The 27,809-nt window shown below is 48.7% G+C and overlaps 1 protein-coding gene across 2 annotated transcripts in view; it reads right to left on the bottom strand.

Moving 5' to 3' along the window:
• Positions 1-27,809, bottom strand: part of LRCH1 (leucine rich repeats and calponin homology domain containing 1) — a 1,427,405-nt gene that overhangs the window by 102,757 nt on the left and 1,296,839 nt on the right. For both annotated transcript variants that reach the window (XM_069640111.1, XM_069640112.1), the window contains one exon: positions 22,611-22,748. In XM_069640111.1, the coding sequence (XP_069496212.1) occupies positions 22,611-22,748 (138 nt within the window). The remainder of the gene's footprint in view (positions 1-22,610; positions 22,749-27,809) is intronic.

A 27,809-nucleotide genomic window follows, 5' to 3' on the forward strand; every position in this document is an offset into this window, starting at 1 on the left:
GGAGACCAGTCCGAACAAGCGCCTACCTCCTAGGCGGGACAGCCACCCCCTCATTTGCATACAGGTTATAGTTTGAAGCTGTGGCTCTGGCTGGAAACCTAGCGGTCTTGGTGATGAACGCCACCTTTAGCATCTTCTCAGCAGTGGGCGGCCTCTGTCTTTCCATTTTTAATTTTTTTTATTGGGAGCTGGATGATGCCACAATATCAGTTATCAGATGCCCTGAATAATGTAGTCTCTCCAGGGAAAGGTCAAGGCTTTTATTTTATTTTCAAGAACAACACAGTATGGGATCATTAAGCAATGGTGAATGACAGACACATAAAACCGATACACCAGCTGGAGAAGAGGATTTGGACACTAGTGCTCGGGCTGACCCTCTCTCGCTTTTCTCCTGTGGGATACCCACCATAGCCCAGGCGTCCATAACCCCTGGTTAGTGCTATTGCTCAGTAACCCATACTGCCGAAGGCTTGTCTAAAATAAAGATGAACCGGAACCCTGAGTGCACACTGTCCAACTCCTTCCGGGATGTGCGCCATCTGATTTTCCAGCTCCCCATCTCCTTACTACTCTCCCCCTCCGTCCGACTCCATCTACCTGCTCTCCTCCCCACATCCTTCTCTTCTATGTCTCTGATGTTAATACCTTCCTTCCTACCACTCTGCCCTCCCCACTCTACCTTCTTGCACTACTGCAACTCTTGCTTGTCCACACAACTGCTATTCTGGGTATTGATGTAGGTTGGACATTCTAGACTTCTATTATCCAAGTCTAGAATGCCCCACCTTTCCACCTCCCTGCCTGCATCATTCCATCTTGCTCCTCTCCATGCCTAGAAATGGCTATAGATGCAGACTGGATGCAGAAACCTATAAACCACCACCACTGGGAATAGGTATGACTCTGTGACACTGCTATCATTGGATCAGACAGATCTGGTTCTTATACCAGGAACACCATGTGCACCTAGAGTTCAGTTCATATTTTTCTGCATGCTCCAGGCACTTATCTGGGAACATTACCATTCAGTGTTATTATTGTCTTTAAGAAGCCACTCCCTGACTCCCCCAGCCCCCAGAAGCGTCAGGGGTCAAGACTTGCAAAGGAATTAAAGTTACTCACTGTAGTGACTAGAGTAATCGTAGTCCATAGTCCCCCCAACATGGGGACAGTACTGGAACCTTTGACTGTGACAAATTGAGCTTCCACTTTAAATTTTGTATATCACCTGGGGGGCGCTGCCTCAGGTATGGGAACGCCCTACGGAGCTCCTCACCTCAGTCCCCTTTTAACACATCAGACACTTAGATAACTGGCCACTCTTAGTACATATTAGCCCTTGGCACACTAGCCGGGGAATGCGAGTGGGACGTATGGAGGAAAGGGGACTATGGACTATAAGTACTTCAGTCACTACAGTGAGTAACTTTTAATTACTCATACGTCCCATCCCCTTTCCTCCATCCTTGTGGGTGATTCCACCGAACAAGAACATAGGGTGTAGCTGTGATAACCTGCCTCATTTCTAGGACAAGGAAAAAAGGTTCTTCAGAACCAGCTGATCAAACTCTGTATCGCGCTTGGAGCTGGTGTCCAGTGAGTAGTGCTTACAGAAGGCCGACGGAGTGGCCCAAGTAGCCACCTTGCTGATGACATCCCAAAAAGTATGTCTCTGAAACGCAATGGCTGTGGCCTTGGCTCTGACCGCATGGGCATGAATCCCTTCAAAAACAGGTTTGCCCATGGTCGTGTACGCCTCCGAGATGGCCTGGACCATCCAACGGGCGATGGAGGCCTTAGAAGCCTGAGAGCCAGGGGAGGAGCCCCCAAAAACCACAAACAATGCCTCAGACTTTGTGAAGGATTTTTTCCGAGAGATAAAACTTGAGGACCCACTTGAGGTCCAAGGAATGCATGGCCCTCTATGCCTCTGACTGCAGGTTCGGGAAGGCAACCGGCAGGCCGATCTCTTGAATCAGATGAAATGGAGAGACCACCTTGGGTAAGAGGTTTGGGTGAGTGCGCAAGATGACCTTGTAGTTTTGAAAAATGGTGAAGGGCTTGCCCGAGGACAACGCCTGCAGCTCACTAACCCTGCGCACAGAGGTGAGAGCCACCAGTAAACTGTCTTAGCGTCACCAAGCGGACAGCCACCGAGGCCAGTCTCAAAATGCGTGCGCTGCAAAGCTGAAAAAACCACACTGAGGTCCCACACCAGGTTGCGGCCTATGCAGTGGTGGAAAAAGCTAAGACAACCCATTAAGGTGGGCTTTAACCGCCGGGTTGGCTGCAGAAAACACATGCTCAAGAAAATTCTTGTAAGCCCCAATGGCTGCCAAATAAGTGCCCAACGTATCCACCTGAACTCTAGAATGGGCCAGCTCTGCTGAAAAAGTCAGTATGCCATCCAGAGGACAGGTGACAGGGTCCAGACCCTTCTCACAAGTCTAAAGGAAGAACCTAGTCTATTTACTATAATACTGGGGCAGAGTCGAGGGCCTCCCACTTGTCATCGGACAGTTAAGCATGCTGAAGCCTCAGCTGGTCAGGAACCGGTCCACCAGCACCAGCTTGGCTGGGTCCAGATGTTCCATCGCCCACCCTGGTGTTTCAGGAATCTCCTGCTGGAGATGGGAAGGTGGACGGGACGCTGAGAGTAGATACGAAAACCAGGGTCTCAAAGGCCAGTGGGGGGCAATCAGGATGAAGCTGCAACCCACCGAAGCCCAAAACTTGCAGAGGGTCCGTTGGAGCAGAGGGGTGGGCGGGAAGGCAACACCTGCAGCCGTGCCAACAGTTCTGGAAGGCATCTTCCAGAGACCCCTGACACCATCCTGCCAATGAAGCAAACTCTGGGCACTTGTAATTCAGAGGTGATGCGAACAAATACAGGTCTGTAAACCCCAAAGGCTGAAACAGGGGCAACAAGGAGTCTGTGTGCCCACCCACTCGTAGGTGTCGATCACCAGGCGGCTCAGCTGGTCCGCTTCTGCATTTCTGTCTCCCAGGAGGTAAACTGCTGAAATCCAAACTCCTCCATCAGGGCCCATTCCCAGATTGATACCACCTCCATGCAGAGGAGGGGGGGAATGGGTGCCACCCTCCGTGTTCAGGTAAAAAATCATATTAGAATAGTCCGTCCTGACCAGAACCGACTTGCCCTTGATGAGGGGCAAAAATGCTTGAGCGGCAGGCCCATTGCCCTGATCTCGAGCAGATTGATTTGCAGGAGGGCTTTTGTCCTGGACCATGCTCCATGAATTGCATAGACCCCAGACCGAAAGAGGAGTCAGTCGTCACCACCAGGGTAGGCTCCAGTCGGGTGAAGGGACTCCCACTCAAATGTTACCACACATCAGCCACCAGCGAAGATCGGGCAGTATGAGCGGTAGTGTTGGGATCCGACTGAGACCCTCTCCTGATCCCAATTGGCTGCCAGGTGGAGCTGGAGGCATCTCATCTTGAGGTGAGCGTGCTATACAGTGAGCATGCAGGAGGCCATCAGGCCCAGACTGTGCTGGAACCCCTATGCCGTCATGGTCATGTTGGCCAGAAAGTGCCCCACTGCCCTGCGGAGGGATAGAAGCCTCTCGGGCGTAGGAAACACCTGCTGAACCGTAGTGCTCCAACACACCCCTAGGAAGACCATTTACTGAGAGGGGCACAACTGTGACTTTCTCTGGTTGAGGGAGAACCCCAGCTGATGAAGGATATCTGCCAATCTCTGGCATAAGTGCACCACCTCTTCGGGTGACCCTGCCCTCTCCAGCCAGCCATCCAAATAAGGGTACAGATGATGGCCCTCCAAGCGGAGAAGGTCTGCCACTGCATTCATCAACTTCGTGAAGACACAAGGAGCCGAGTTCAGGCTGAAGGGCAGCACCTTGTACTGAAATTGGTATGACAATCGTGAACCGCAGAAACGTATGATGCTGTTGGTAGATGGGGAAATGGAGGTACAGATCCTTGAGGTCCAGGGAACACATCCAGTCCCCTGCACACAGAGATTTGGCTATGTGCGCAGGAGTAATCATCTTGAAGCGTTCCAGCGAAAAAGACAGATTTAGAAATGACAGGTCCAGGACAACCACCGGGTCAGCCTGGTTGTTTGTAGGTACTGCAAAAATCCTGGAATAGTACCCGGAGACCCTGTCTACAAGAGGAAACTGTTCCATCACCTGCATCTCCAAGAGCAAAAGGACCCCCCGTAAAAGAGCTGGGGACCCGAAATGACGACGAGGAGGAGAGGATGGTAGAGGCAAAGGAAGAGGAAGACTGAAGCCCGTAGAGACTACGGATAGGATCCACGGGTTGCTGAAAAGTTTATTTCAGTTGCCCTGGAGCAGAGCCAAACGGCCCCCACAGGTGAACTCTTTTCCCCGACCTTGATGAGACTGCTTCTTGGCATCAGAGGTGGGGGCAGAGGAGTGGGAGCGGAAAAATCTGTGCAACATCCTCTGCTGCTTCCTCCTGTTGCCACTGGGTGACCGGCCGGTCAGGCCTCTGTACTGCAGTCGCAGAACCCCTTGAAGCCGAAGAAGGCACAGGGCTTGAACTCGGTCCTGCCCTGGGACTGAGGGAAGGATTTCTGACCTGGTTTTGTCAGGATGGCCAAGGGCTTGGCGGTTTGAGTGGAGGCTTTCTTCTTTGTCAACTCATCATCGGTTGACGAATGAAAAAGGTCTACGCTCTCGAAGGGAAGATCTAGGACCCGCTCCTGCACGTTCGATGAAAACATAGTGGCGTGCATCCACGCCGTCCTTCCCATCTCAACACCAAGGCACAGCCCTCTGCTGGCTGTCTCAATGTGGGAGACCAAATCTGCATCTGCCAGCCCAGCCTTGATGGACGCGTGCTTGTCGTGAAGGGAGGTCGGGCAGAGATTCCCAGAGCTCCTGCCACAGCTTTTGGTTAGCCGTGGCCAAGAGGGTGTAGGCATTGGTTTGCCGCATATGCAGTCCTGAGATAGAATAACAGTGCTTTCCCAAAGACTCAGGGCCATTGTCCTCTTTGGAGAGGCAACTGGATGCGGCTCCCATGGGGGAAGATGAAGACGAGGTTTAGAATGCAAAGATGGGAAGCGAGGAGGATTAGCTCCCTGTCCATCTGCCTAAACCTGCTGTCCAATTTCTTGTTCAACTGGGCATTGGTCCTGACCTTCTCCCAGACCTTATGTGACACCTGCAGAACATCCTTCTGGGGAGGGATGCCAGACAGAAGCGTGGTGCACTTCCCAAAGACCTCTGCTAGCACTCCTGACTCGTGGGGAGCTTATCCGGGCAGAGGGACCCCACAAGAACTTTGGCAGTGTCTGAACGTGGTCATGAAAAGCCTTAATGAATGCCATCCTGGGCGTCACCATCGTCCCTCCTTTCCTTTCCACAGAACGAGGGGAATCCGGCCCTGGGACACAGGTGGCAGTGGGGTTCCCCCTAGGCCCGGAGTCGCAGACAGGTCAAACGGCTGTTGAGGACGAGGTGCTGGTGGTACAGGAGGAGGTGGAAGGATCAGAACAACCGGTAGGGCCTGAACCGGGGAAGGGGCCAGCGCAGGGGGAATATATCCCAGAGTACCCAGAGGAGGGGCCCAGGGCAGCGCCACCTGCGGGATGACCTCCTTCAGGAGCCCCTTCATCTGAGGGGAACTCATGAGGAAGAGGAAGTGCTCAAAGAAGCGGTCCTCGCAAGCCGCCAGGTCCCTAGGGGCCCGGCCACCCGAGACGCTGGGCCTCGTGATCAAATAACTGAGTCACCTGGTGCATGTAGTCATAGGGCTGCGATGAGTAGATTATCCATGAGGAGACCAGAAGCCTGCACCATAGGATCCACTGCTGCTTCCAGAGGGGTTGGGATCAAGGGGGTCGGGATCATCTTGCAAAGATCATTCGATGGACGAAAGCACTGGAAGGCCCTGAGAGCTGGAGCCTAGATGCCTGCTGGCCTGGCATGCTCTGCCACATTCCTTTCCGCCATTTTAAAGCCTTGCACCATGCTCTGGGCGGGAGGGCACAGAGGCCGTGAGCCAAGTGAGGCCTCAGACATGGGAGGATACGGCTTGGGTCTTGCACCCGAAGCAGAGGCGTCAACCTCAGAGATCACTCTGTTAGGCACGGAGCCCTCAGTAGGACGGCCAGTAGTCGCAACGTCCTGATTCACAACCTCAGAGCGAGCTCTGGTAGGCTGGACGCCTTCATCACTTGTGCCAGTAGCCGTGTTAGATTGTGCCGAGGACAGACTCTTGGAGGTGGCCCTCAATGATCCCTTGCCCCCTAGGGTAGAAGAGGACAAACCTGATCGCCCTTCCGAGGACAGCCTGGTAGGGCCCCTGAGCCTCACAACTTGGAAGCCAGTAGTCGTGGAGGCCTCGGGCGTGCCAGAACCTGAATTCGAGGAACCTCAATCTGTGGGAACCCCAGGGAAGGTATTGCCACACTGTAGAGCCATGCTAACAGAGGGCATACCTTGTCTTCACGAGAGGTCCTGGAGACGATGTCCTTAAGGTGGGGAGGAGGAGCAGTGTGGAAGATCTCCCTCCGCTGCAACAATTGATTCTTCAATGCCCTGTGACCGAGAGCGCTGCAAGCTGAACATGTGTCCCAGCGGTGATCGGGACCAAAACACTCAAGACAGAGTGCATGGGGGTTCGAGGCTGGGATCGAGCGTTCACATGAGGCACATCTCTTGAATCCACCTTAGGCCGACATACGCTGGGGGAGGTTTGGCACATTAGGGAAGTTAAGTGAGATCGAAAAAACAAAAGGGGGAGCAAGCGGAAAGCTAAAAAAGTCTCTGTGCTGGCTGCCAGGTTCAACACCAATCCGTGCAGAAAAAGGGACTGAGGTGAGGTGCCGGAGGGCGGCGCCTGGGGCGTTCGCACGCCTGAGGCTGCGCCGTACTTGCTATGCTAAATTTAAAGGGGAAGCTCACTTTTTCACTGCAAAAGGTTCTGGTACCATCCCCATATTGGAGGAAAGGGGACGGGACATACGAGTATGCACGTCACAAATGTTCATATTAGAGATCCACTGGCATTGTCTTTAATGTCTTTGAGTGGATCACGATATGCCAACAGTGGTTCATGCCAGGCATTGCACCCAAACGCTGATGAGGTATGAGTTGCAAATGTTTTTGTAGTGATCCAATTGTGGGTTGCCAACTCTGTAGTGCTATGACCTGGATATAGTCCCAGAAATAATAAAGCAAAGAAGAAGAATTAAAAATACAAGAGGCATAGCTATAGAAGTGAATCTTTCAGAGAGCAAACTTCTGCAGACTGTGAGGTGGCGCCACAAGACCTCATGAGAGAGAGAGAGAGAGAGAGAGAGACAGGGAGATGGAGAGGGAGAGAGAGAGACAGGGAGATGGAGAGGGAGAGGGAGAGGGAGAAAGCGATTCCAGTTCTAGAAAATATCTAGCTGGATGGACCCTTTCCTCTGGCTGGCCAGAAGCTTTCAGGCAGCGAGTGCCTGCCATCATTTAGATGAACGCTCCAGTGTCTGCTGCTAAGGCTTGCCCCCACAGCTCCTTAAATGGTTAGTGCTGATCGGCCTATTACAAAACACAATACTCCTCCCGGTTTGCCATTTTTGCCACTATGCATCCAGAGCTATTCTAGGTACCACCACCAGTAAAGCAGTAGGCCTATGGTAGAATTGGGGCAAGGCTTGATGATCTCCTAGCACAGAGGCTGGTGTCAATAACAGGAGCCAAGCTGATGCTCAAACCAATGCCCACATCGTTGCCTTCACGTGTACTGCACTAGATGCCACAGACATTTCTCCTCCTTTGAAAGTATTTAGATAGCAAAGTCATCTTTGCAATGGCCCAGAAGAAAATTTGGCAGGAATGGATAATATCCTGGTTCTAAACAGACAGGAAGGAAACGCCCAAAAGCTTAACGAGGATTTGCCAGAGTCCATCCTTGAAACATGCTGAAACCATCAGGTCAAAATGTTGGACTTCAGCCACAACTATTAGCGACTCCCATTATGCTCCACATAGTTTTCCCTCATGGTATCTGATGGATGCCCTGGTCGTAGATTGGCATTTTAATCTTGTGTGTGCTATTCCACCACTTCCTCAGATTACCCTAATCCTGCGATGGTTGAGATGATACAAGACATACATAATCCCTCTGGCTGTAGACTGAGTGAAAAGGACATGGTACTCCAAGCTCCTGTCAATGTGCCCTCCGAGGAGGCTTCATCTGAGGTGGGATCACTGGTAGGTGGTCAGATTCTTTACCCAAACCTGACCAACCTGAACCTTCATTCATGGCTATTAGAAGCAAAGGATTCAGGATTGTGATGGCTCAAAAGATGTACTTGATTTGGTGTAGTCGACATTTTGGCCATCCAGTAAGATCTTTAACTGGAAGTTGCTTTCCAGCTGATGCCATATTTAAAGTCTCAGCCTTTATTGCAACCCACTGCTGTTTTGGAATTTTGGTAAATGGTCAGGGGTGACCCCAATATAATGAATGAATTTGGAATTTATTGAGTGCAGCCTAGACCCAAGCGTATCTTGGCGCTAAGGTGGGTAGACGATAAGAGGCACAACAGAGGAACTCTTGGAAAAAAAAAAGAGAAAGATCCATCACACACCATGGGAAAAGAAACACCTTCAGTACTCTCCTGAATGCTAGATGGTCAGAAATAGCACGCAAGGAATACAGTAAAGAATTCTAACTGGTAGGAACAGCCATGGAAAAGCCCCCCCCCCCACCCTGCCACAGTGGGCGACGCAAAAGGGGGTACAGATAACAGCAGCTGATTAGCGGAACAAAGCTGTCTCAATGGAACATATTTGACCAGTCTGTTACGCAGATAAAGTGCTCCAATATAGGCAAATCAAGTAAAAGGAGTGGCCATTTGGGACGAGAAAGACATCACAGTCTATCAATTAAGAAGAAAATCATGTTATTATCTTCATTTTTCTTATCTCTTCCTTTGAAACAAGGTGCCTAACAGTGCTCATACAATTCCTGGGTACAGGTATTTCAATTAAAACGTAAAGTGCAATTACTGAATAGTCAATTTAAAAAGGTTGATGTGCAACCACCTATGAGGGTCGGAAATGACACACTTCAGGATAAAGCAGGTCTCCAGAAGTTCATTCATTCGAACTGAGATAATTGCCTTGCGGACTTGTGTGTCGCTTTGTATTTGTTTTTCATTTATTTATATAGAACTAACACCTAAGTGCTAAACACAAAAATTAATGGTACAACAAAAGTGAAAACAATGGATGATCAGGAAAACAATTTTAGAAGAAGAAAAGATGAGAAATGTTTTCAGCCTAGAGCGGAAAACAGAAAGAGAGGGGGAATAGAAGATAGAGCGGGAAAGAGGTTCATCGCTTAAGTGCAGAGAGGGAAAAGGAACTAACCGTGATGAGGCACAGGGTGGCTTGGCATGGCTAGTAGAAAGAGATTGAGAATGAAGGGAACAAGCCAGAGAATAGAATGAAATTAGTGAGGAAGGGTAAGAAGGAGCAAAGCCATAGAGACACAAAGAGGATACAAAGAAAACTGAAAAGAAATCAAGGAGATTTGAAAGAAAGCCAGAAGAAAGTGACAAGATAAAGAAGCAGAAGAGTGAGAAGGGAGGGAGAGATGTATGTGAATAGAAAGATGGGAGATAGAACAGTAAGTAATGAGTACTGAAGAATAGTAAAAGATGAGAGAAAACAAAGGCAGAAATTAAGATTATAGAGAAAGAAAAGATAGCAAGTCTTTCAAATGTTGAATAGATGAAAATGGCAGTTTTGCACCATGGAGTTAATGTGCAGGGAAAGGAGAAGAGGAATCAAAGAGTATGCCTAGATTGTGAGCAGGGCCAAAAAAGGGTAATATGACATGAGGCAATGACAGAGCAGAAACAGGTGAATAACAAGCAGAAGAGGAATATGGATAGATGACAACTTAAGCCTTTGAAGAATTAAGGTGAAGGAAACAAGAATGCATCCAGTGTTGGATGGCAAGTAAGCAAGAGAAAAGTTCAGTTTTTTATTCCTATAGCACACTTAACCCGCGGGTATCAAGGCGCTTAGCTTGGTTACATAGTTACAGAATAAAGTTACAGGATAAATATCAAATCACTGGACGTAGAGTTACAGTATACATACAAGATATTTACAAAGAACATGAGCATTAAAACCAGTACAGGGGCAAGATGGCTCTCTGTGTGGTCAGAGTCCATACAAAAATATACAGAATATAAAGTTACTACAAATGGTCTAGCCGCAACTTTGAGTTGTAGTGCCAGACTGAGGATCAGATAATGATGATCAGATGACAAGTAACGGTGCATTGGCAGTCAATCAGATGAGAGCTAAAATTACTGGGATGAGAGCCAGGTTTGTACCCTAAATCTAAAGGTCCAAAAAGATGGTTCGGCCATGGTGAAGGAGTTCCAACATTTGGCTGCTCGCACTGGTAAGCTTGAGCCTCCTGCCGTTTTTAGGTTATACTTGGGTATATTGAGGCAGTGTAGGTGGGATGACCTGATGGGTCTGGTGGAGGAATGTCTTGAGAATTTGTCAGTTAAGTATTGGGGGGCTGTATTGGCCAGACATTTATGAGTAATGATGAGTCACGTACAGGTAGAGTCTCGTCTAAAGGATGAAATATGACTGGAGTGTGGTATGTTCAGGGCACACCAAAGGGCGATGTTCTGGAAAACTTGTAATCTATTAAAGTTGTGCTCCGAAGCGCCTAGAAATAGGGTATTACAATAATCCAGTTTGGACAAGATCAGAGCCCTAGCTAGAGTGAGGCAGCTGCTAGTGGATAAAAAAGGTTTGCAGGCGTTGATTAGTTTGTTAGTGTAGGCCATCGACTAGGCTATGGAGTTCACTTGAGAGGGTAGAATCTAAATAAACGCCAAGGGTTTTCACCTCTTTGGCAGCCTTGATGATCTTGCCGTCTATGTTAAGAGTTGTACCTAGGTTCAAGTCTATTAACTCGGGCTTGAGTACTGACAATCAGTAGTTCTGTCTTGTCATTCAGGCAGTGGCTATGAGTTGCCATCCATGCCTGAATTTCAAGATGGATTTCATGTAGTTTCTCCGAATCATTTTCATAGCAGCCAGTGAGTGTGATGAGGACCTGAGTGTCATATGCATAGTTAGTGTAGGTGACACCCAGGCTATCAAGACGGTCAATAAGCTTTGTAAATATGTTATTAAGCGTTGGTGAAGTACAAGATCCTTGAGGGACTCCACAGATGATGGGAATTGGCTCAGCCGCCGCTGTGGGGGTGAAGACTTTGGTGGTTCCATCATTGAGGAAGGACTGTATCCTACTGGTATCGTTGGAGGAGAAAGCTGCAGCGGCAGAGAGGTGTTTGGAGAGAATTTGGTGGTCAACAAGGTTGAACGCCGCTGATAAATCCAAGAGGAGCAAGATGGCCAGGTTGCCCTCGTCTCTAGCTTCATCCATTTGGATTTTTAAATCTAAGAGGGCAGTTTCCGTTCTATGCCTGGGTCTGAAGCCAGATTGTCTCAGGCCTAAGAGGTTATTGACTTCAAGGGGCCTCATTACACGGATAGCGGTAAGGGTTTACCGGTAAGGGTACCAGTGCTGGTAAACCCTTACCACCTTACTACGAGGTCCCTTTGTGCACTTCTCGGTCTCATGGATCTTCATTGCTCCCTTCAGCCTCCTGGTCTCAGTATTCTCTTATGTATGAAAAGGTTGAGCCTTTAGGGGTTTTCTTTTTACATGATACTGTGAGAGGTTATTAGTACATCTGGCAGGGAGTGGGACGGAGCTTTTACAATAAGCCATAAAAGCTTGAGGTATGGAAGGAACGTCTATAAAAGGGAAAGGAGGGGTATGTGCCTTCGACTGATGATGTCATGTTATACCTTTGAGGGTCACCCCCCCATGTGGTCCTCCCTCATATAGCCACCCCTAGGGTCAGGATCAGGTACCGGCTGCCGTCCCCAGGCCATGTGGGGAGAGGCTACCTTTGGGAAAGGAGTGAGGACATCATCAGATTCATCAGATGCAGGGATACTTTGAGAATCTATGGCCTCCCGCCTTTGTAGTCAGGTCTAGGGTGTGAAAGCAACCAAATAGCAGAGGGACATATCTAAAAGCAATTACTTAGATAATGGTTTTTGGGGTTCATACAGTTGCCAATGCAGTCAGAATGCAGAGTGAATGCACACATGAAACCTGTTTTTTTTAGCCTTCAAGCAGGGCTGTAAATTTTCAGAAGAGGTTTTGACTATTCCAAAAGCTGACACGCTCTTCGCAAAGCTTCTTTAGTTGAAAGTATGAAGTAGAAAGACTGGATTCTCATAACAACAAAAAGGTTGTATAGGGCATTGCTGGGTTTATACCAACCATGGGCAATTGATTCTGACTTAACAAAATTATCCGCACAACTCTGTAAAGGGGTCAAAATGCATGCTAGTTGGGGAATCCCTTCAAAGTGAAAAATAGGAGACAGGACCTTAGGTACTTTGTTCTACAGAAGGGACTTTAAAGAACTTTTCACATGAATAATGCTTTAGATTTCAGTTTTTTGCTCAGATGGTTTTATTAGAGAACATTCTGAAGACTAAAGTAACTGATAGTAAGTTTTATGGTTCATTCTCTTTTTTGTACATCCTTTTGTAGCTTGACATTCACTTTTAATATCTTTTTGCACAGCGATGGCAGTTCATACAGACTGTCTTTATGGGGCCATTACCTCGAGAGTGTTTCACTCCTCTGTGAAATCTCACAAAATCTATACGCTTAGGTGAGAGGGAGGTAAGGAGTTGAAAAGATTGAGACTTGTGAGTGCAGAGATCTCCCACTGTGCTGCTTGCATTTAATCTGTGACTGGCCAGTTGGTTTTGGGAGGCCAACCATGGACTGCTAGCTAGCTTATAGGGATGGAACACCTTTGCAAGGCATCATGGAAACTTCCATACAGTGGCTGTTGAACTATGCCCCTGTCTTGCAATAGGACTTTTTCTTGATTGATAGTTAGTGCAAGGCAACCAGGTCACACGTGTTTTAATCTGAGGCAAAGTCCAAAAATGACAAACAGAATAGATTTGGGAACAATGGAGTTTCCCCATGGTGTTGGGTATGTGTGTTATGTGTAGACACAGTTGTAGTACCCGAGTGGCGCTGTTGAAATGGCATGGACCACTGCAATCTTATGAAGTAAGCCGAACATCCCTTGGTACGTACAAATGGCTGAAGACAGTTTTGGTGGCTAAATGGACTTGTGAGTTGAAGGTCAGATTGGAGCCTTACAGTCACACTTTGTGTGCTGACTGAATAGGCACCCAGTAAGGATGCCACTTAAAAGAAAATGATATTTGATGGACCCAAGAGCAGGATGTCATTTAAAAGAGGCAAAGTACCTTCCATAGCTTGAACTATGCAGCCTCCTACCCCGTTCTCAGTCCTGCAACCTTTCTTCACATGATGACTTTTCATAGACCATGAATTCGAAGGGTTGATATGTTCCTACTCTGTCGAGGCCTACAGATTGTTTCTTTAGTAGGGGCGTTCCAAAGGGATGTTTTAACTGCTTTGAAACTGCTCATCAATTCTTACCTCATCAATTCCTGGCACGCCACCCGTCACTCTGCCGAATATCTCAGCTGTTAAAAATGTTAGTCTTCAAAGGTCCCATTTTGATGTCTATAGGACATAGAGACTAAACATAGTCCCTTTTTAATTGTAATCGGCACACAAATATTGAAAATGGAGGCGGCTAGGGGGACAGAACCCCCCCACTCCAGTGTGCCAGGAAATGATGGGAAGGTAGAGTGGGGTGTTGTGAGTAGCTTAAGAGAGCGTATGGTATTGCTGCAGAGGCCCCATGAAGGAAAAGAGAGAAAATAACATTGACGTGCCAGGGGGAGCCGAAATGGAAAATACGATTCGGTGAGGGGAGTAAGAGAGCCAGCAGGCAGGATTCGGAGAAGAGTGCTTCAGGGTAAGCACATAGATCAGTTTTGGCTTCTGCTGGCCTAATCCGTGGGTCAAAAAGGTGTGTAAGAGTGAAGCCACGAAGACTAGAGTCAGGACTGGCACATTAAAAGAGGGGTGGGGAGCAAGTGATTATCAGTTCATCCTATTAAGTCAGGGGAATGTTGGAAATGTTCATATACTAGAAGACATCCACATTGTACAGCCATGACCAAATGTCTGAGACGCGATGAGGGCAGTCAGATATTATAAAAACAAGTAACTGAGCATCCGTGAAATAAAAGTCCCAGTTATTATATAAAGAAACTAGAGCACAAGCAGACCACAAACACACAATTTTACACTAATAACCAATAAAAATGTCCCTCATGTGCACTCCTTTGGCACAACACATTATGGTAATTTGGCCCAATAAAATGTCAATTTTGAACAACAAGATAAAACGGTCAAAGATACTGTAAATAAATAACACATTTTTCAACTCTCTTGTTCAAGAATAAAAATTCAAGTTTGAATCGATTCTTCACGCATATTTCAAGAATGCTAATGCCAGCTCACTACATGGTTCCATGAATAATATTTTCACTGATTGGATTGGCCTTTCTGAGACACTGGGCTACCGCAAGCAAGTGGATATTTTTGCAAAGCAAATGTCAAGCTGTGCTATTATAAGATCTTAAAATAACCATAATGGTCCTCAAGCTAGAACATATCTGCTGCTTCAGGACACTTTGTAGTGTGATTACTACAAGGCACGTCATATGAACATGCACTTCAGTTTCCAGACAAATATCAATGGTTTCTAACAAAAACCAAGAATATAGAAAAGCCACAACCTGGTCTATAGAATGACTTAAGAGACAAATAGGTATCAGGACATATTCTTTAAAAGCTAAATTCTTTCTTGTACTTAGTGAATGGAAAGTTTAAAAGCATGCAAAAGGCGTTTTTGTCTGAGTGACTGACACACTACATTGCTAAAGAGATTGAAACTTGCACGTGCTTTTCCTAAGAGATGTTTTGACGCAGATCGGTCAATTTAACCTTCTGAGATGAGTACCTCAGCCTGACCCTTATGTGGGCCAAGGGGGCCGAGTACTTCGACCAACAGCATGATGTTTTGGGTTGGGGGTGGTATAGGAGGGATCCCCTAGTTGCCCGCAGCACACCACATGCTACAGGCAGGACATCTTCACATTGACAATGCGGTAGAAACAAGCTCTTTAAGAAGACCCGCTCTCAGTGGTGTATGAAGAACTGGAGGGTCTTTACGGCAAGATCTGCAACAATTTCGCTCTGCTCAATCTCTAAAGTTCAACAGTTAATGTCCCCGGCCGCAACTCTGAGAATGACCCAGACCAGGGGAAGGAAACAGGCACCCTTAGAAAGAAATCAGTGAAGCTAGCTCTGCTGGTGTTTGGAGTCAAAGCAGAAGAGTGTTTGGGGTGAGTTGGAGGGCAGAGTATTCAACAGGAGATCGAAGTAGTTGGAAAGAGGTAAGGCGGAGAAGGAGGTAGGTGGAGAGGAGAGGAATGGAGATAAAAAGGAGGAGGCAGTGGAGAGAATGGGAGTAAAAGACTGGATAAACATTCATCAAGGGAAAGAAGGAGGAGACAGTGGAAGCAAAGAGCTAGTGAAGGAAAGGACCAGCATTCAGGAGTACCGTGGTGGGGAGTTACAACAGAGGGAAGGTGGCACAGCAGTAGTGAGAAGAGAAAACTACACTAGCAGGAGATGGAGAGGTTGTTGGAGATGGCGTTAAGTTAAAGCCCAAGACTTTGAGGATGAGAAGTTGGCAAGCCCTGTGACTAGAAGGAGTACTCCCTGTACGAGTGAAGGATGTGCAAGTGGCAAGGTGATGCAAGGGAAGCGTAGGAGGAAGAAAGAGGGAGAGGGAGAAAGAGACCAGAGCAAGTGGGTTGCTGGAGATGAGTACAAGGACCCTTAGACTGGTAGGTGGTAAGTGGCCAAAATCCACTGGCAGTGGAAGATCTAAGGAGAGTCTTACCTTCTGCAAACTTAAGGTTGTATAATTATTGGATTTGAAATGGTGTCTGATTAGTACTCATTGGGCCTCATTACGAGGTTGGAGGTAGCCTTGCCGGTAAAATCGGCAAGGCTACCTCGATACCGTAGTGGAAATCCGGGACCCACGAATGGGCAATTACCACGGTATTCCGGCCCCGTCGGACCCGGTAATTACCCTTTTACGGGTGCCGGTATATCCCCATTCCCATTTCAGCCCCATAGGGCTCAATTGGAATGGGGATGCCTGTAGCACCGGCACCGTTCATAACAGTGCCGGTGCTACAGGCATGCAGTGCTCGTAGGTGCCTTTCATTCCGCCAGGGCAGACCTGGTGGAATGAAAGGCACCTTGCCGGTCCGGTTACAATCCGATCGAGGGAAGATCAGTAGCTGGTCACAGCAGCCAAGAAGGGCGAGGCACTGTATTAACAGCACATGGTCATTCGTGCAGGCACCGAACTAGCGTGAAAGCATGCGCTCATGAAGCTGGGAAGGTGATTGTAAGCAGTGGATGCGGATCACTGCAACATCCACGGCAGAGGAACGGTCTCTGAGAGGACTGTATTGTCAGAAGCATGGCATGCTGTGATGGGAGACAAGAGCTGGGGACATGGAATGGCCGCAGCTCAATGATGTGAGCAAAGTAAGGCCAGGACCAGTAACACTGGGCGCCTGACACCAGAACCATGCCACTGGCTCAACATCTAGCAGAGGGACATGTGGAAGTCCATCACACGGAGCTGGAACCCCTATACACTGCACTATAGGAAGCTGGCATACCAGCAGAGCTACCCTGCGCACATAAGAGGCGCAGAGGGCTAAACCCGGAGCACAACTCGAAGCGGGGGACCCGCTGGAGCCTACCCTTGCAGGTGACACCTTCGGCTGAGGGCAGCCAGGGTTGCATCAACTCCCAAATAGGACCCCGGGCACCGGGGGCGCAGACAATGACCTGAAATAGCGGCAGTCGGGGCCCAAGCACAACAAGAAGCGATAGCGCTCAAGAACATGGGAGGACACAACCCACTCCAGAGGTGGACTAACAGGGCGTGGGGACCCCCACTTCGGCCTCCTCTGGGGGCCACTGCTGACTACGGGTTGACCCTGAGGAGCTGAGGGCCATAAACACACAACAACATCAAGATGGCCACCAAACAGGTTAAAACAAAGGGCAAACAACCCACGCTGGACGAGTATGCCAGAACGCCGGTCACAGCGGAAGGAGCCAGGAGTAAGGAGAGGACCCCCACCACGGGTCCTGATGCCACGAGCAAAGATCAGCAAATCCTGGCAGCAATAGCGGACCTGAAACTGGCGTGGGAGACCAAACTGGAATCGGCCATGGTCGAATTGAAGACGGCACTAGAACTTAAAGTAGCTGCGGTGCAGGAGGAGGTGAACCTCCTCAGACAAGATATCAGGACGTTAGAAGAATGTACAGGTGCATTGGAAAAAGAAGTAGCCCCAAACACAGCCGCAAGTGCGTCCCACAAAGCAGAGATCCACATCCTTGAACAGCGGGTGAGCAACTTGGAAAACAGAGCAGAGGATGCGGAGGGTCGGGCCCGGAGGAATAATGTCCGCATCGTGGGTCTACCGGAACGAGCAGAGGGACCAAACCCCACAGAATACATCGAAACAATGCTGATGCAGGAAATAACCTAGGGGTGCTGAACCAAGGATTCGCTGTGGAACGGGCGCATAGGGCCCTGCCAAGGAGGCCGCCAAAAGGACCCCCCCCCCCACGAGGCTGATAATAGCCAAGATACTGAACTATCGAGACAGGGAGAAAATCCTAGAGCACTTCCGGAAGGGAGGAACGATACAGAGGGCATCGGCAAACCCAACGGCATACCCCGATTACACACTGCTGGTACAAAGAAGACGCATGAACTATGGCTCGGTGAAAAGAAGACTGCGGAAAGCAGGCTATAAATACATGTTTATATAGCCGGCAAAACGGAAGGTGTACTACAAAAAAAGGGCACTGTTCTTCGACACCCGGAGGAGGCGTCGGGGTGGCTAGATACACAGAGCTGTCCGCCGGAATCGGGAATCCAGAAGGAAGACCGTGCAAATAAGTAGATGGAAGTCTGCAGCGCCGATGGTGCAGCAGACCAAGACATTGGGACTTCAATATAAGATAGGGCAATGGTTGCTGGGATAGGCACAATAAAGGCCATATGAATACGATCCTTGGGGCACGGGAACATGGTGCCAAGTATAGGAGCCTAAAGGAACCTGCTGTCACAGCCCCTAAATCAGTTAGGTTACCGGTAGATTGGTGACACCCTGATGGGTTCCTGATCTCGGCATCCTGATGCAGGACCAAACTCGGGGGAGCCTGAGATCCAGGGATGGAGCTGGGCACCAGTTGGGGACGAGTAGAGAGGGAAAGGAGGGGAGGGGGGGTTAGTTGGGGAGTTTATGTTGGAAGAGGGAGGGATACGAGCCCAAATTCATGCCAAACTAGACTGGAGAGGAAACCCGGGAGGGGGGAGGAAGAGGGGCAAACCATGCATGGCAATAGGAAGCCTTAGAGTTGTAACCTGGAACGCGAGAGGCCTCAACAGTTATCTGAAGAGGAATAAAGTAATGATGTACATGAGAAGGCTGAAAGTGGACATAGCATTGCTGCAGGAAACCCACCTTACTAAGGAGAAACTAGAAGTGGTTAAGAATAAGTGGAGGGGGACCACCACGGGAGCAACATATTCTGCTTATGCAAAGGGGTGGTCACGTGGGTGGCGCCCCATGTACCGTTTCAGCTGCTTCAGTATACAGCAGACCCAGATGGTAGAATGATAGTGGTGTGTGGGATGCTGGAAAACAGATAATTGAGCATTATAAACTCATACGCCCCTAACCAAGACATGGTGGCCTACTTTAGGGCTCTACACAGTAAAATTAGCCCCCTACTGGGTGGTGCGATTTTATGGGGAGGGGATTTTAACTGTACGTTACACCCCAAAATGGACAGGTCAGATAGTAAACTAGATAGACCCATCCCGGCTGCAAAAGCATTACAGACCCTGCTTAGAGATTTTGGACTAGAGGATATCTGGAGACGGCTGCACCCGGAAGACAGGCAGTACTCACACTACGCGGCCCCACACAATCTGCACACAAGATTGGATTATATGTTTATTGCCTGGGAGTTGGTAGGGGAAATGACAGGCTCAGAATACAAGGTCAGAATACTATTGTACCACTCCCCCCTGTTCTTGGAGTAGAGGCACCAGCCCCCAAGAGCGAGAATCCCGACTTGGAAGCTCAGAGCCGAGGCCCTGCAGGACTCGGGATTCCATGAGGACCTTAGGGAGGCAATTATTGAGTACTTTGATATTAACACAGGGAGTGTGCAGTCAGAAGGAACCTTATGGGAGGCGTTCAAGGTGGTAGTACGGGGTGCAGCCATATCCAAATCCAGAGGGCTCCAAGGGGGCATAGAGCGAGAGCTACAGGAGACAGAGAAGGAGCTGGAAGAAATTATGCAGAGGGCGAGCACCTCACAGGAGGGCGCTGCGCGGGTGAACCTATTACACCAAACTAGCAGAGAGCACTGGGACAGACTATGTAAATTGAACTATAATAAAACATATCGAAAGGCAGCATGCAGGGGGAGACAAACCGGGAAGGCGGTTAGCTTGGTTATACAAAAATGAGACACCACAACCAGTGGTCAGGGAGATAAAGGGGGAAGAAGGCCAGACCTGGGACACCCAGCTGGGAGTTAACGAGGGGTTCCTTAGATTCTATAAACGCCTTTATAAGGACCCAGGGGGGAAGATGGGATGGGAGATTCAGGAAACACTGGAAGACATAGGATTACCCAAATTAAGCGATGAGGATCAGGAGGACCTGGGCGCCCCAATCACATTAGAAGAATTAGAGATAGTGATTCACCACCTACCCACGTGTAAGGCTCTGGGGTCGGACGGGCTCCCAAGTGAATTTTACAAAACATACAAGCAAGAGGTACTCCCCCCGCTGCTTGCTATGCACAATGAAGCGCTTGAACGAGGGAGGCTGCGGGAGTCCCTGAGGGAGGCGGTGATCATTCTGCTCCTAAAACCGGGCAATCCAAGCACGGATTGTGGGTCATACAGACCACTATCTATGCTCAACCAAGACAGCAAGATCCTCACAGCAACGCTGGCAAACAGGCTCAAACGAGTTATTGGCAAACTTATACACTCCGATCAAACAGGCTACGTTCCAGGTAGGAATATAACAGACAATCATAGGAGACTCCACCACATTATTGAACAGACAGAGAAATGGTAATAGTTTCGTTGGATGTCATTAAGGCCTTCGACTCTGTGAGGTGACCGTGGTTGTTAGCAGCTTTGAAAGAATATGGGATGGGTTCCGGGTACCTCAGGTGGGTCAAAATGGTATATAGCTCCCCAATCGCAGGGTCAAAACTGCTGCAATAATCTCAGACAAATGGCAACTTATTAGGGGCACTAGACAAGGCTGCCCCTGGTCGCCCATGCTGTACATCCTCGCTCTAGAAGCATTGGCAATCTGCCTCAGACAACAGTATGGGGAGATAGGGATCCCCACGAAGGGCGGATCGCACCTGATATCATTGTACACCAATGACATACTGCTATACTTGCGCTTCCCAGAAGAAAACCTACAATATGTCCTGGAGGTGGTGGAACGTTACGCCACCCTCTCGGGCATAGCAGTAAACACCAAGAAATCAAGCATGTTCCCTTTGGGGAGATACAGGTGGGCCCCGCATAGGAACCTACCGGTCTTGCCGATACCCTGGCAGACCAGGACTTTCCGATACTTGGGAATTGATATATACCACACGGCTGCGGAGGAACACAAATACAACACGGAAAGGGCAGTGGAAGGCATTAAGAATAGCATGGGGTTCTGGTCCAAGCTACCCCTGGCCATGGTAGGTAGGGTGGCATTGATTAAGATGGTGGTCCTGCCGAGATTGCTACACTTTTTTTTACGAACATCCCGCACATGCTCCCCAGAGGCTTTTTTTGTGAAACTCCACAGCCTATGCAGGGGCTTCATATGGCATAACTCTAGGAACAGGGTGGCCCTGTGGAAGCTGCAAAACTCGTGTGACAGGGGGGGCATAAACCTACCGAACTTAGAGATAGACTACCTGGCAGGACAGCTCCAGTACGTGGCCAGGTGGTTGTCCGAAGAAGAGACGGCTGAAGCCAGGCTGTTGTGTAAGGACACCGCACCCTTTTTTCTGAGAGAAGTGGTGTGGCTGCCCAAATCAAAGTTGCAAGGAAGGGCGGGACCTGCTGGAACTGGGCTGAAAGATATGGAGCAAAGTGTGGCAAACAGTGGGAAACCCGACCCCATGCTCCCTGCAGGTGCCGCTAGTAGCGCTATTTGGGGAAGACTCGCAAATGATAAAAGGGATCCGTAGATACTGGGAATCGATGGGCCTTGCGACCCTCGGAGACGTATGGCAAGAGGGGGAGGTACTAGATTTCCAGAGATTAATGGAGGACACGGAGTGCACAAAGGCCAATATATTACCTACACAAGAATTATCACACGGGTGCGAGAAAGGTGGCCTGAGGCAGTGCTAGCGGAGCAACCTGACACGGTCACTGACACGATGTAGGATATCTCGGAGGGTAGGCATGAAATATCCCGCATATATGAGCTATTGATGACTAGGGTGGGCAAGGAGTTACTCCAACTGAGGCGGGACTGGGAGGAGGAGGTGGGAGAACCTATGCTGGATGGACAATCGGACAGGGCACAAAGAACAAGAAGGTGTCCCGAAACACGAGGCTACAGCAGATCCAGTTAGATGTCACCCATAGGACATATATGACCCCTAGCAAAATTGCCAGGTTTGGAGGTTCAGTGACACAGAAATGCCCAATGTGCGGGGAGGCGGAAGCAGGGATGATAGACATGTTTTAGGCTTGCCCGGAGGTGGGTAGATTCTGGACAGAGGTTAAGCTACGCCTGGCCGAAAAAGGGATCACACTGGAGGTGGAGTCAGTTTGGGCATGCATGCTGGGGGGGTTTTGCCAGACCACGCAACCTGAAGCACATCAGTAAGATGAAAGACCTGGCCTACATCCTGGCCAAACAGAGAATTGCAATGGGCTGGAAGGAAGCCCAACGACCCAGAATAGAGACGTGGTGGGCTGACCTCCTGAAGTGGGCAGATGCAGAAACGACAGCTTGGTATGAAGCAATCAGTAGGGGAGGGGAGGAGGAAGCGGGACCCCTGATAGCGTGGAGACGATTGGTGGCTACGATGGTGGGACCCTCCCAGGCTGAACTTAGTGAAGACAATATGAGGGGGGATTAATGAGTAAGACAAGCCAGGAGGTACGTAAGCTGGTGGCATTGAAGCAGGGGCTCGAGTTAAGGGGCGGGAGGGGGGAGGACGGTGACGCACTACAGGTGAATATAACGATGTGAAGCTCATATGAGAATGTCCTCAATGTTTGTAATGTTTGGAGTGTTGTTAATAAAAATAATTTAAAAAAAACTATATATATATATATATATATATATATATATATATATATATATATATATATATATATATATATATATATATATATATATATACACTTTGTCAATGCAATGAACACACGCGGTCTATTTCTGTATTGAACTTACTACTGCTGGAGAGGGTACATGGATACTTCCAACCGATCGTGGGCGGATGTGATTCACTAAATGGCACAGAACTACACCATCCATTAGGGCGCTCCCAAGGTCTTCAGGTAGGCAGATCTTCAACCTGCCCTCGATGCTCTGCATAAAGAAAGAAAAAAGAGGCTCACTTTTTTTGTACAAATTTATGGAAATAGCACTTGGCTAATACTAAGCATTACCAACACTAATAGCCAGTTATTAAGTTAATATAGCGTTTCATGGAGGGTTCCCCCCGCTTATAAGTGCTGTAATAGCAGCAGTTAATTTTTCCCAACTTAGCAGTACTCAACTTTTTCCATCCTTATACGAATTAAGGGCTTAGTTGGTCTTGCCCACGGCTCAAACCTGGCTTGCTCCATTTCCAAGTCGAGTTCTTTTTTTTGTCATTCAAATTTTATTATAACAATGCATAAAACAGTACACAGTTCTGCAGGCTCAAATATTTCACCAAGTACATAAATCAAAAGCATCAACCTTTTACATAACATCAGTGGATATCATAAGAAACATTGACAATCAAGTTACACAATATTCAAATATTCATCAGATACAGCACAGAGAAAAGAGGAAAAAAAAAAATCATACCAAAACATAACTAGACCATCACTGGGGAGAAGAAAAGAAACACTTGCATGTTGCTAACATCATACCAATGTAAACGGCATCATGTCATGTGGCTTCTGATGGGAGGGCAGGGTTGTCATTTCGAGACACAAACTGAATGAAGGGTTCCCATTCAGCCAGAAACTTGGGCATTTCTCCTTTCAGAGTGGCTTCAATTTTACACATAGGCGCTATAAACCACAATTTAGCCCATTAATCCCTACTATCTGGTGCAGTAGGGGACCTCCAATTTCGTGCTAATACAGTTCTAGCGGCAACCAGGAAGTGTGTAAATTGGCTGGGTTGGCATTGAATTTATAGTGCTCTCCAGGGTCCTAATCTCCCAGGAGCAACGTTAAAGGTGTCATAGGAAGGTCCACCACCGTGAGCCTCTCAATTTGGGCCAAAATCTCCTTCCAGTAAGGCTGAATTACAGCGCAAGACCACCAAATGTGATAAAGAGTTCCCAGGTCTTAGGCACATCTCCAGCAACAATCTGGTACAGCCAAGTCCATCTTATGAAGCTGCGACGGGGTGAGGTACCATCGAAATAATTACTTATAACTTTTTTCCTTCAGTTGTATGGATCTAGAAGATTTAGAAGCTCTATTCCAGACGCTGTACTGCACAAGATCTCCTATGGGAACATTCAACTCTTCCTCCCAAAGCAAAATATAAGCATGCAGGGGCTTACAACGACAAGCATTAAGAACCTGGTATAGTGAAGAGACTCTACAGAAAGGGGGATCCCCAACAAATAGGTCCTCAAATGGGGTGGTATCTCTGTTAGCTAGCTGGGAAACGTTTGCGCTAGATACCCAATGGCAAAGTTTTAAATACAAATATCTATCTATGTTCCGGACAATAAAGGCCTGCTTGCATTTGTAGAAAGTCATATGAAACTGGGACTCAAAAGGCGGACACAACCGCTCCAGATACCATTCGACCCATCTACTGCAATTCTCCTGCTGACAGCCCGCTGGAAAATCAGGTGTATTCCATATGCTGGTGGGGGTTGGGGGGGGGGGGGGGATTTCTCGTCCCCTGGTACTTACGAGCTGCTTTATCCCAATATTCCAATAAAACCCAGGTTGCAAAGAGGAGTTTAGCCTCCCTCCTATGAACCAAGGGAGATCTCCAGCACCAATCACGTAAGGGAACTTGCAGTCTAGAGGGTTCTACTGCCACCCAATGTTTAGGGTTTCGGTTAGTACTTACACTATCGAACAAAGGGGCTAACTGTTCCGCATAAAGATAACTTTCAATATCTGGAACCCCCAGCCCTCATTTTGCCTTTGTTGTCATCAAAGTACGACAGGAGATTTCGGACCCAAAAGAAATGGAAAAATTGAGGTTTGCAGGTCTTTGAGGGCCTGCTTGGGAAACCAGACTGGGAGGGCCTGAAAAGCATAGGCGTGGTAGCAACGTCATTTTAAGGGCCGCAACCTGCCCCAACCATGAAATATCCGTCGGCGACCATCTGAAAAGGTTGGCCTTGGCAGAGAAGAAAAGACCAGGACTGTTCTCTGCATATAACTCGGAGTAAAAAGGCGTAATCTGGATCCCCAAATATTTAAGGGAGGTTTCGGCCCACTGGAAATCAAACCCCTTCTGAAGATCTCATTTCATTGCAGGGCTAACAGATATTTAGAATAATTTGGGTGGTTTAACCGTGACGGATGTGTTCACGGCTGAAATGACCATAGGCATTTTGACCGAAAATACACATTTTTTTACAGTCATTTCTGCCGCAAACATATCCGTCACGACACCCCCAACCCTCATCACCCACATCATCCCTCTCCCGCACTTAAACTGTTTAATGCGCAACACTTGCGCAAGCTGCCCTCAGTCTCCTCTCCTTTGACGCCGGTTCTCCGACGTGAACCGGCACTGCAGGGTCTTTGTTTGAAAACAAAAAAAACGTTATTCATGGGTAAGTGGGGGGACATCCCGCAAACACTGATGCCACTGTGGGGGAAACCCCTGCTGCCCCTATTCGTTGCAGTTGCACCGTATGGTAAATATGCTCTAATTTTTCAGCTGTATGTGATTTTCGTAAAGCTAAAATTCGAACATATTTACCATACAGGATTTTTTATACAGTCTTTTTGGCCAAACCCGTTTAGAATAGTAGATTTAGAATAGTTTATCTTAAACCCAAAGACCCGGTGGAAAGATTCTAGCAAAGAAACTATGTGAGGTAAAGTAGTCAGAGGGTGATGCATAGAAGAGAAGGTAATTTGCGTAAAGCGCAACTTTGTGCTGAGCACCAGCTACAGTGATACCAAAAATGCCATCCAACACCCTGGCCTTACTTGCCAAGGGCTCCATCGATAATGCAAATAACAATGGGGATGATAGACACCACTGGTGAGTCCCCCAGGTTAAAGCCAATGGCTCAGACAAAGCCCCATTTAATTTTATACCTGTGGTCGGTTGAGCAAAATTGGCTTGTATTCTCTTAATGAAAAGCGTCCCAAATCCAAACCCACCGAGCACCTTGAAAAGATAATTATAAGTTACTCACCGTAGTGACTAACGTACTCTTAATCCATAGTCCTCTTTTCTCCATACTGTATGGGCGTCCCTTCCAAGGGACGGGAGACTGAACCTTTTTCACCAGAAAAAACCTTCCCCTTTAAATTTAGAGGTATACGGCCCGGGAGCAAGCACTGCCTTGACTCCGCCCTTCGGCGCCACACCTCAGTCCCCATTGACGCGTCGACAATAGATTTAACATTGCCTAATGAAACCAGTATTATTAGGGGGGAGGTTGGTGGGACGTATGGAGGAAAGGGGACTATGGACTAAGAGTACGTTAGTCACTACGGTGAGTAATTTATAATTGCTCTTACGTCCCATCCCCCTTCCTCCATACTGAATGGGTGATTACAACTGATTGTGGCCCCAGGGTGGAGAGGAGACCCCCCTTAAGCAAATAGGTTCCTGAGAACTGCCTGTCCGAAAGCCGCATCAGATCTAGAGCCGGCATCCAAACAGTAATGCTTGCAGACAGCCGAGGGAGAGGCCCAAGTGGCCACCTGGCTTATGACTTGCCAAGGGACATGGCGCTGGAATGAGATGGCTGTTGCCTTGGCCCTGACTGCGTGGACATGCATGTTGGCCAGGAGCAGCTTGTGCTGGCCCTCGTACGCTTCTTTGATGGCAGAGACCATCCAGTGGGATATGGAAGCCTTAGAGGCCTGTTAGCCTGGTCTTGAGCCTCCGAAAATGACTAACAGGGCGTCTGATTTGCAGAAGCCCTTGGTCCTGTCCAAGTAGAATTTCAGGGCACGCCCGACATCCAAGCAGTGCAGCACTCTATGTGCTTCGTCCTTGGGATCGGGGAAAAACGTAGGAAGGACTATTTCCTCATTCAAGTGGAAAGCAGACGGAACCTTGTGCAGAAATGCCAGGTGTGTCGGCAGGACTACTTTGTCCTTGTGAAAGGTGGTATATGGCTCAAAGGCGACCAGCGCCTGGATCTCGCTGACTCTACGAGCCGAGGTAAGGCCGACTAGTAAGGCCATCTTGATTGTGACCAGCCTGATGTCCATGGACGCCATTGGTTCGAACGGTTTGTGAGCCAGTGCGCCCAAGACTATGTTAAGGTCCCACACCGGGTGCGGTCTCTTGTCGGGGGTGGGTAGAGCCTTGCGAGACCAGTCAGATGTTTCTTGACGATAGGGTTGGAGGAGGAGAAAATGCCCTCCTCCCGAGTTCCTGTACACCCCAATGGCTGCAAGGTATGTGCAGCAGGTGACCACCTGCACGCCTGAATGAGCGAAGTGCGCCGAAAAGGAGAGCACGTTGTCCAAAGTGCAAGCCAGGGGGTCGATTCCCTTGGAGTCTGCCCAGTGGCAGAATCTGGTCCATTTGCTTTTGTACTGGGCCCTGGTAGCTTTGCTCCTGGCGCCTTGTATGATCTCCAGATTGGCTTGTGAGAGGCTAAGGTGCTGAAGCATTACCTGCTCAGGTACCACGCTGTGAGGGCTAGTTTCCATGGCGCAGGGTGGATGACTCTGCCCCCCTTTTGTGGCAGATGTGCTGGGCCCGTGGGGAGGTGAATTGGGGGCACCTCCGAGAGACTGAATAGCTCCAAAAACCATGGCCTGGCCGGCCACCATGGAGCTATTAGAATGAGGAGGAGTCGGCGAAACTCCTTGATTTTGCAAATTGCCCTGCGGATCAGGGGAGTGGGCGGAAAGGTGTAGGCTTTCATGCCGGTCCACTGGAGGTGAAATGCGTTGCACAGAGAGCCGGGGCCCTGACCTTGCCAGGATGCGAACTGAGGACACTGCTTGTTGTGCCAGGTGGCAAAGAGATCTACGTGGGGGTGACTCCACCTGTTGAAGATCTCCTGAATAACGAGGTTGTTTAGCTGCCACTCGTAATTGTCTGCTGCCAGCCTGCTGAGCCTGTCCGCTTCCAGATTGGATTCCCCCAGGAGGTGGACTGCCGTGAGGTGAATGTCATTTTCCAGGGCCCACTCCCACATGCTGATCACCAGTCTGCAGAGAGGAGGGGATCTGGTGCCTCCCTGCTTGTTGACGT

This window comes from Ambystoma mexicanum, chromosome 7q (genome assembly GCF_040938575.1).
Source record: "Ambystoma mexicanum isolate Mex_15411 chromosome 7q, UKY_AmexF1_1, whole genome shotgun sequence".
Taxonomy (NCBI): Eukaryota; Metazoa; Chordata; class Amphibia; order Caudata; family Ambystomatidae; genus Ambystoma; species Ambystoma mexicanum.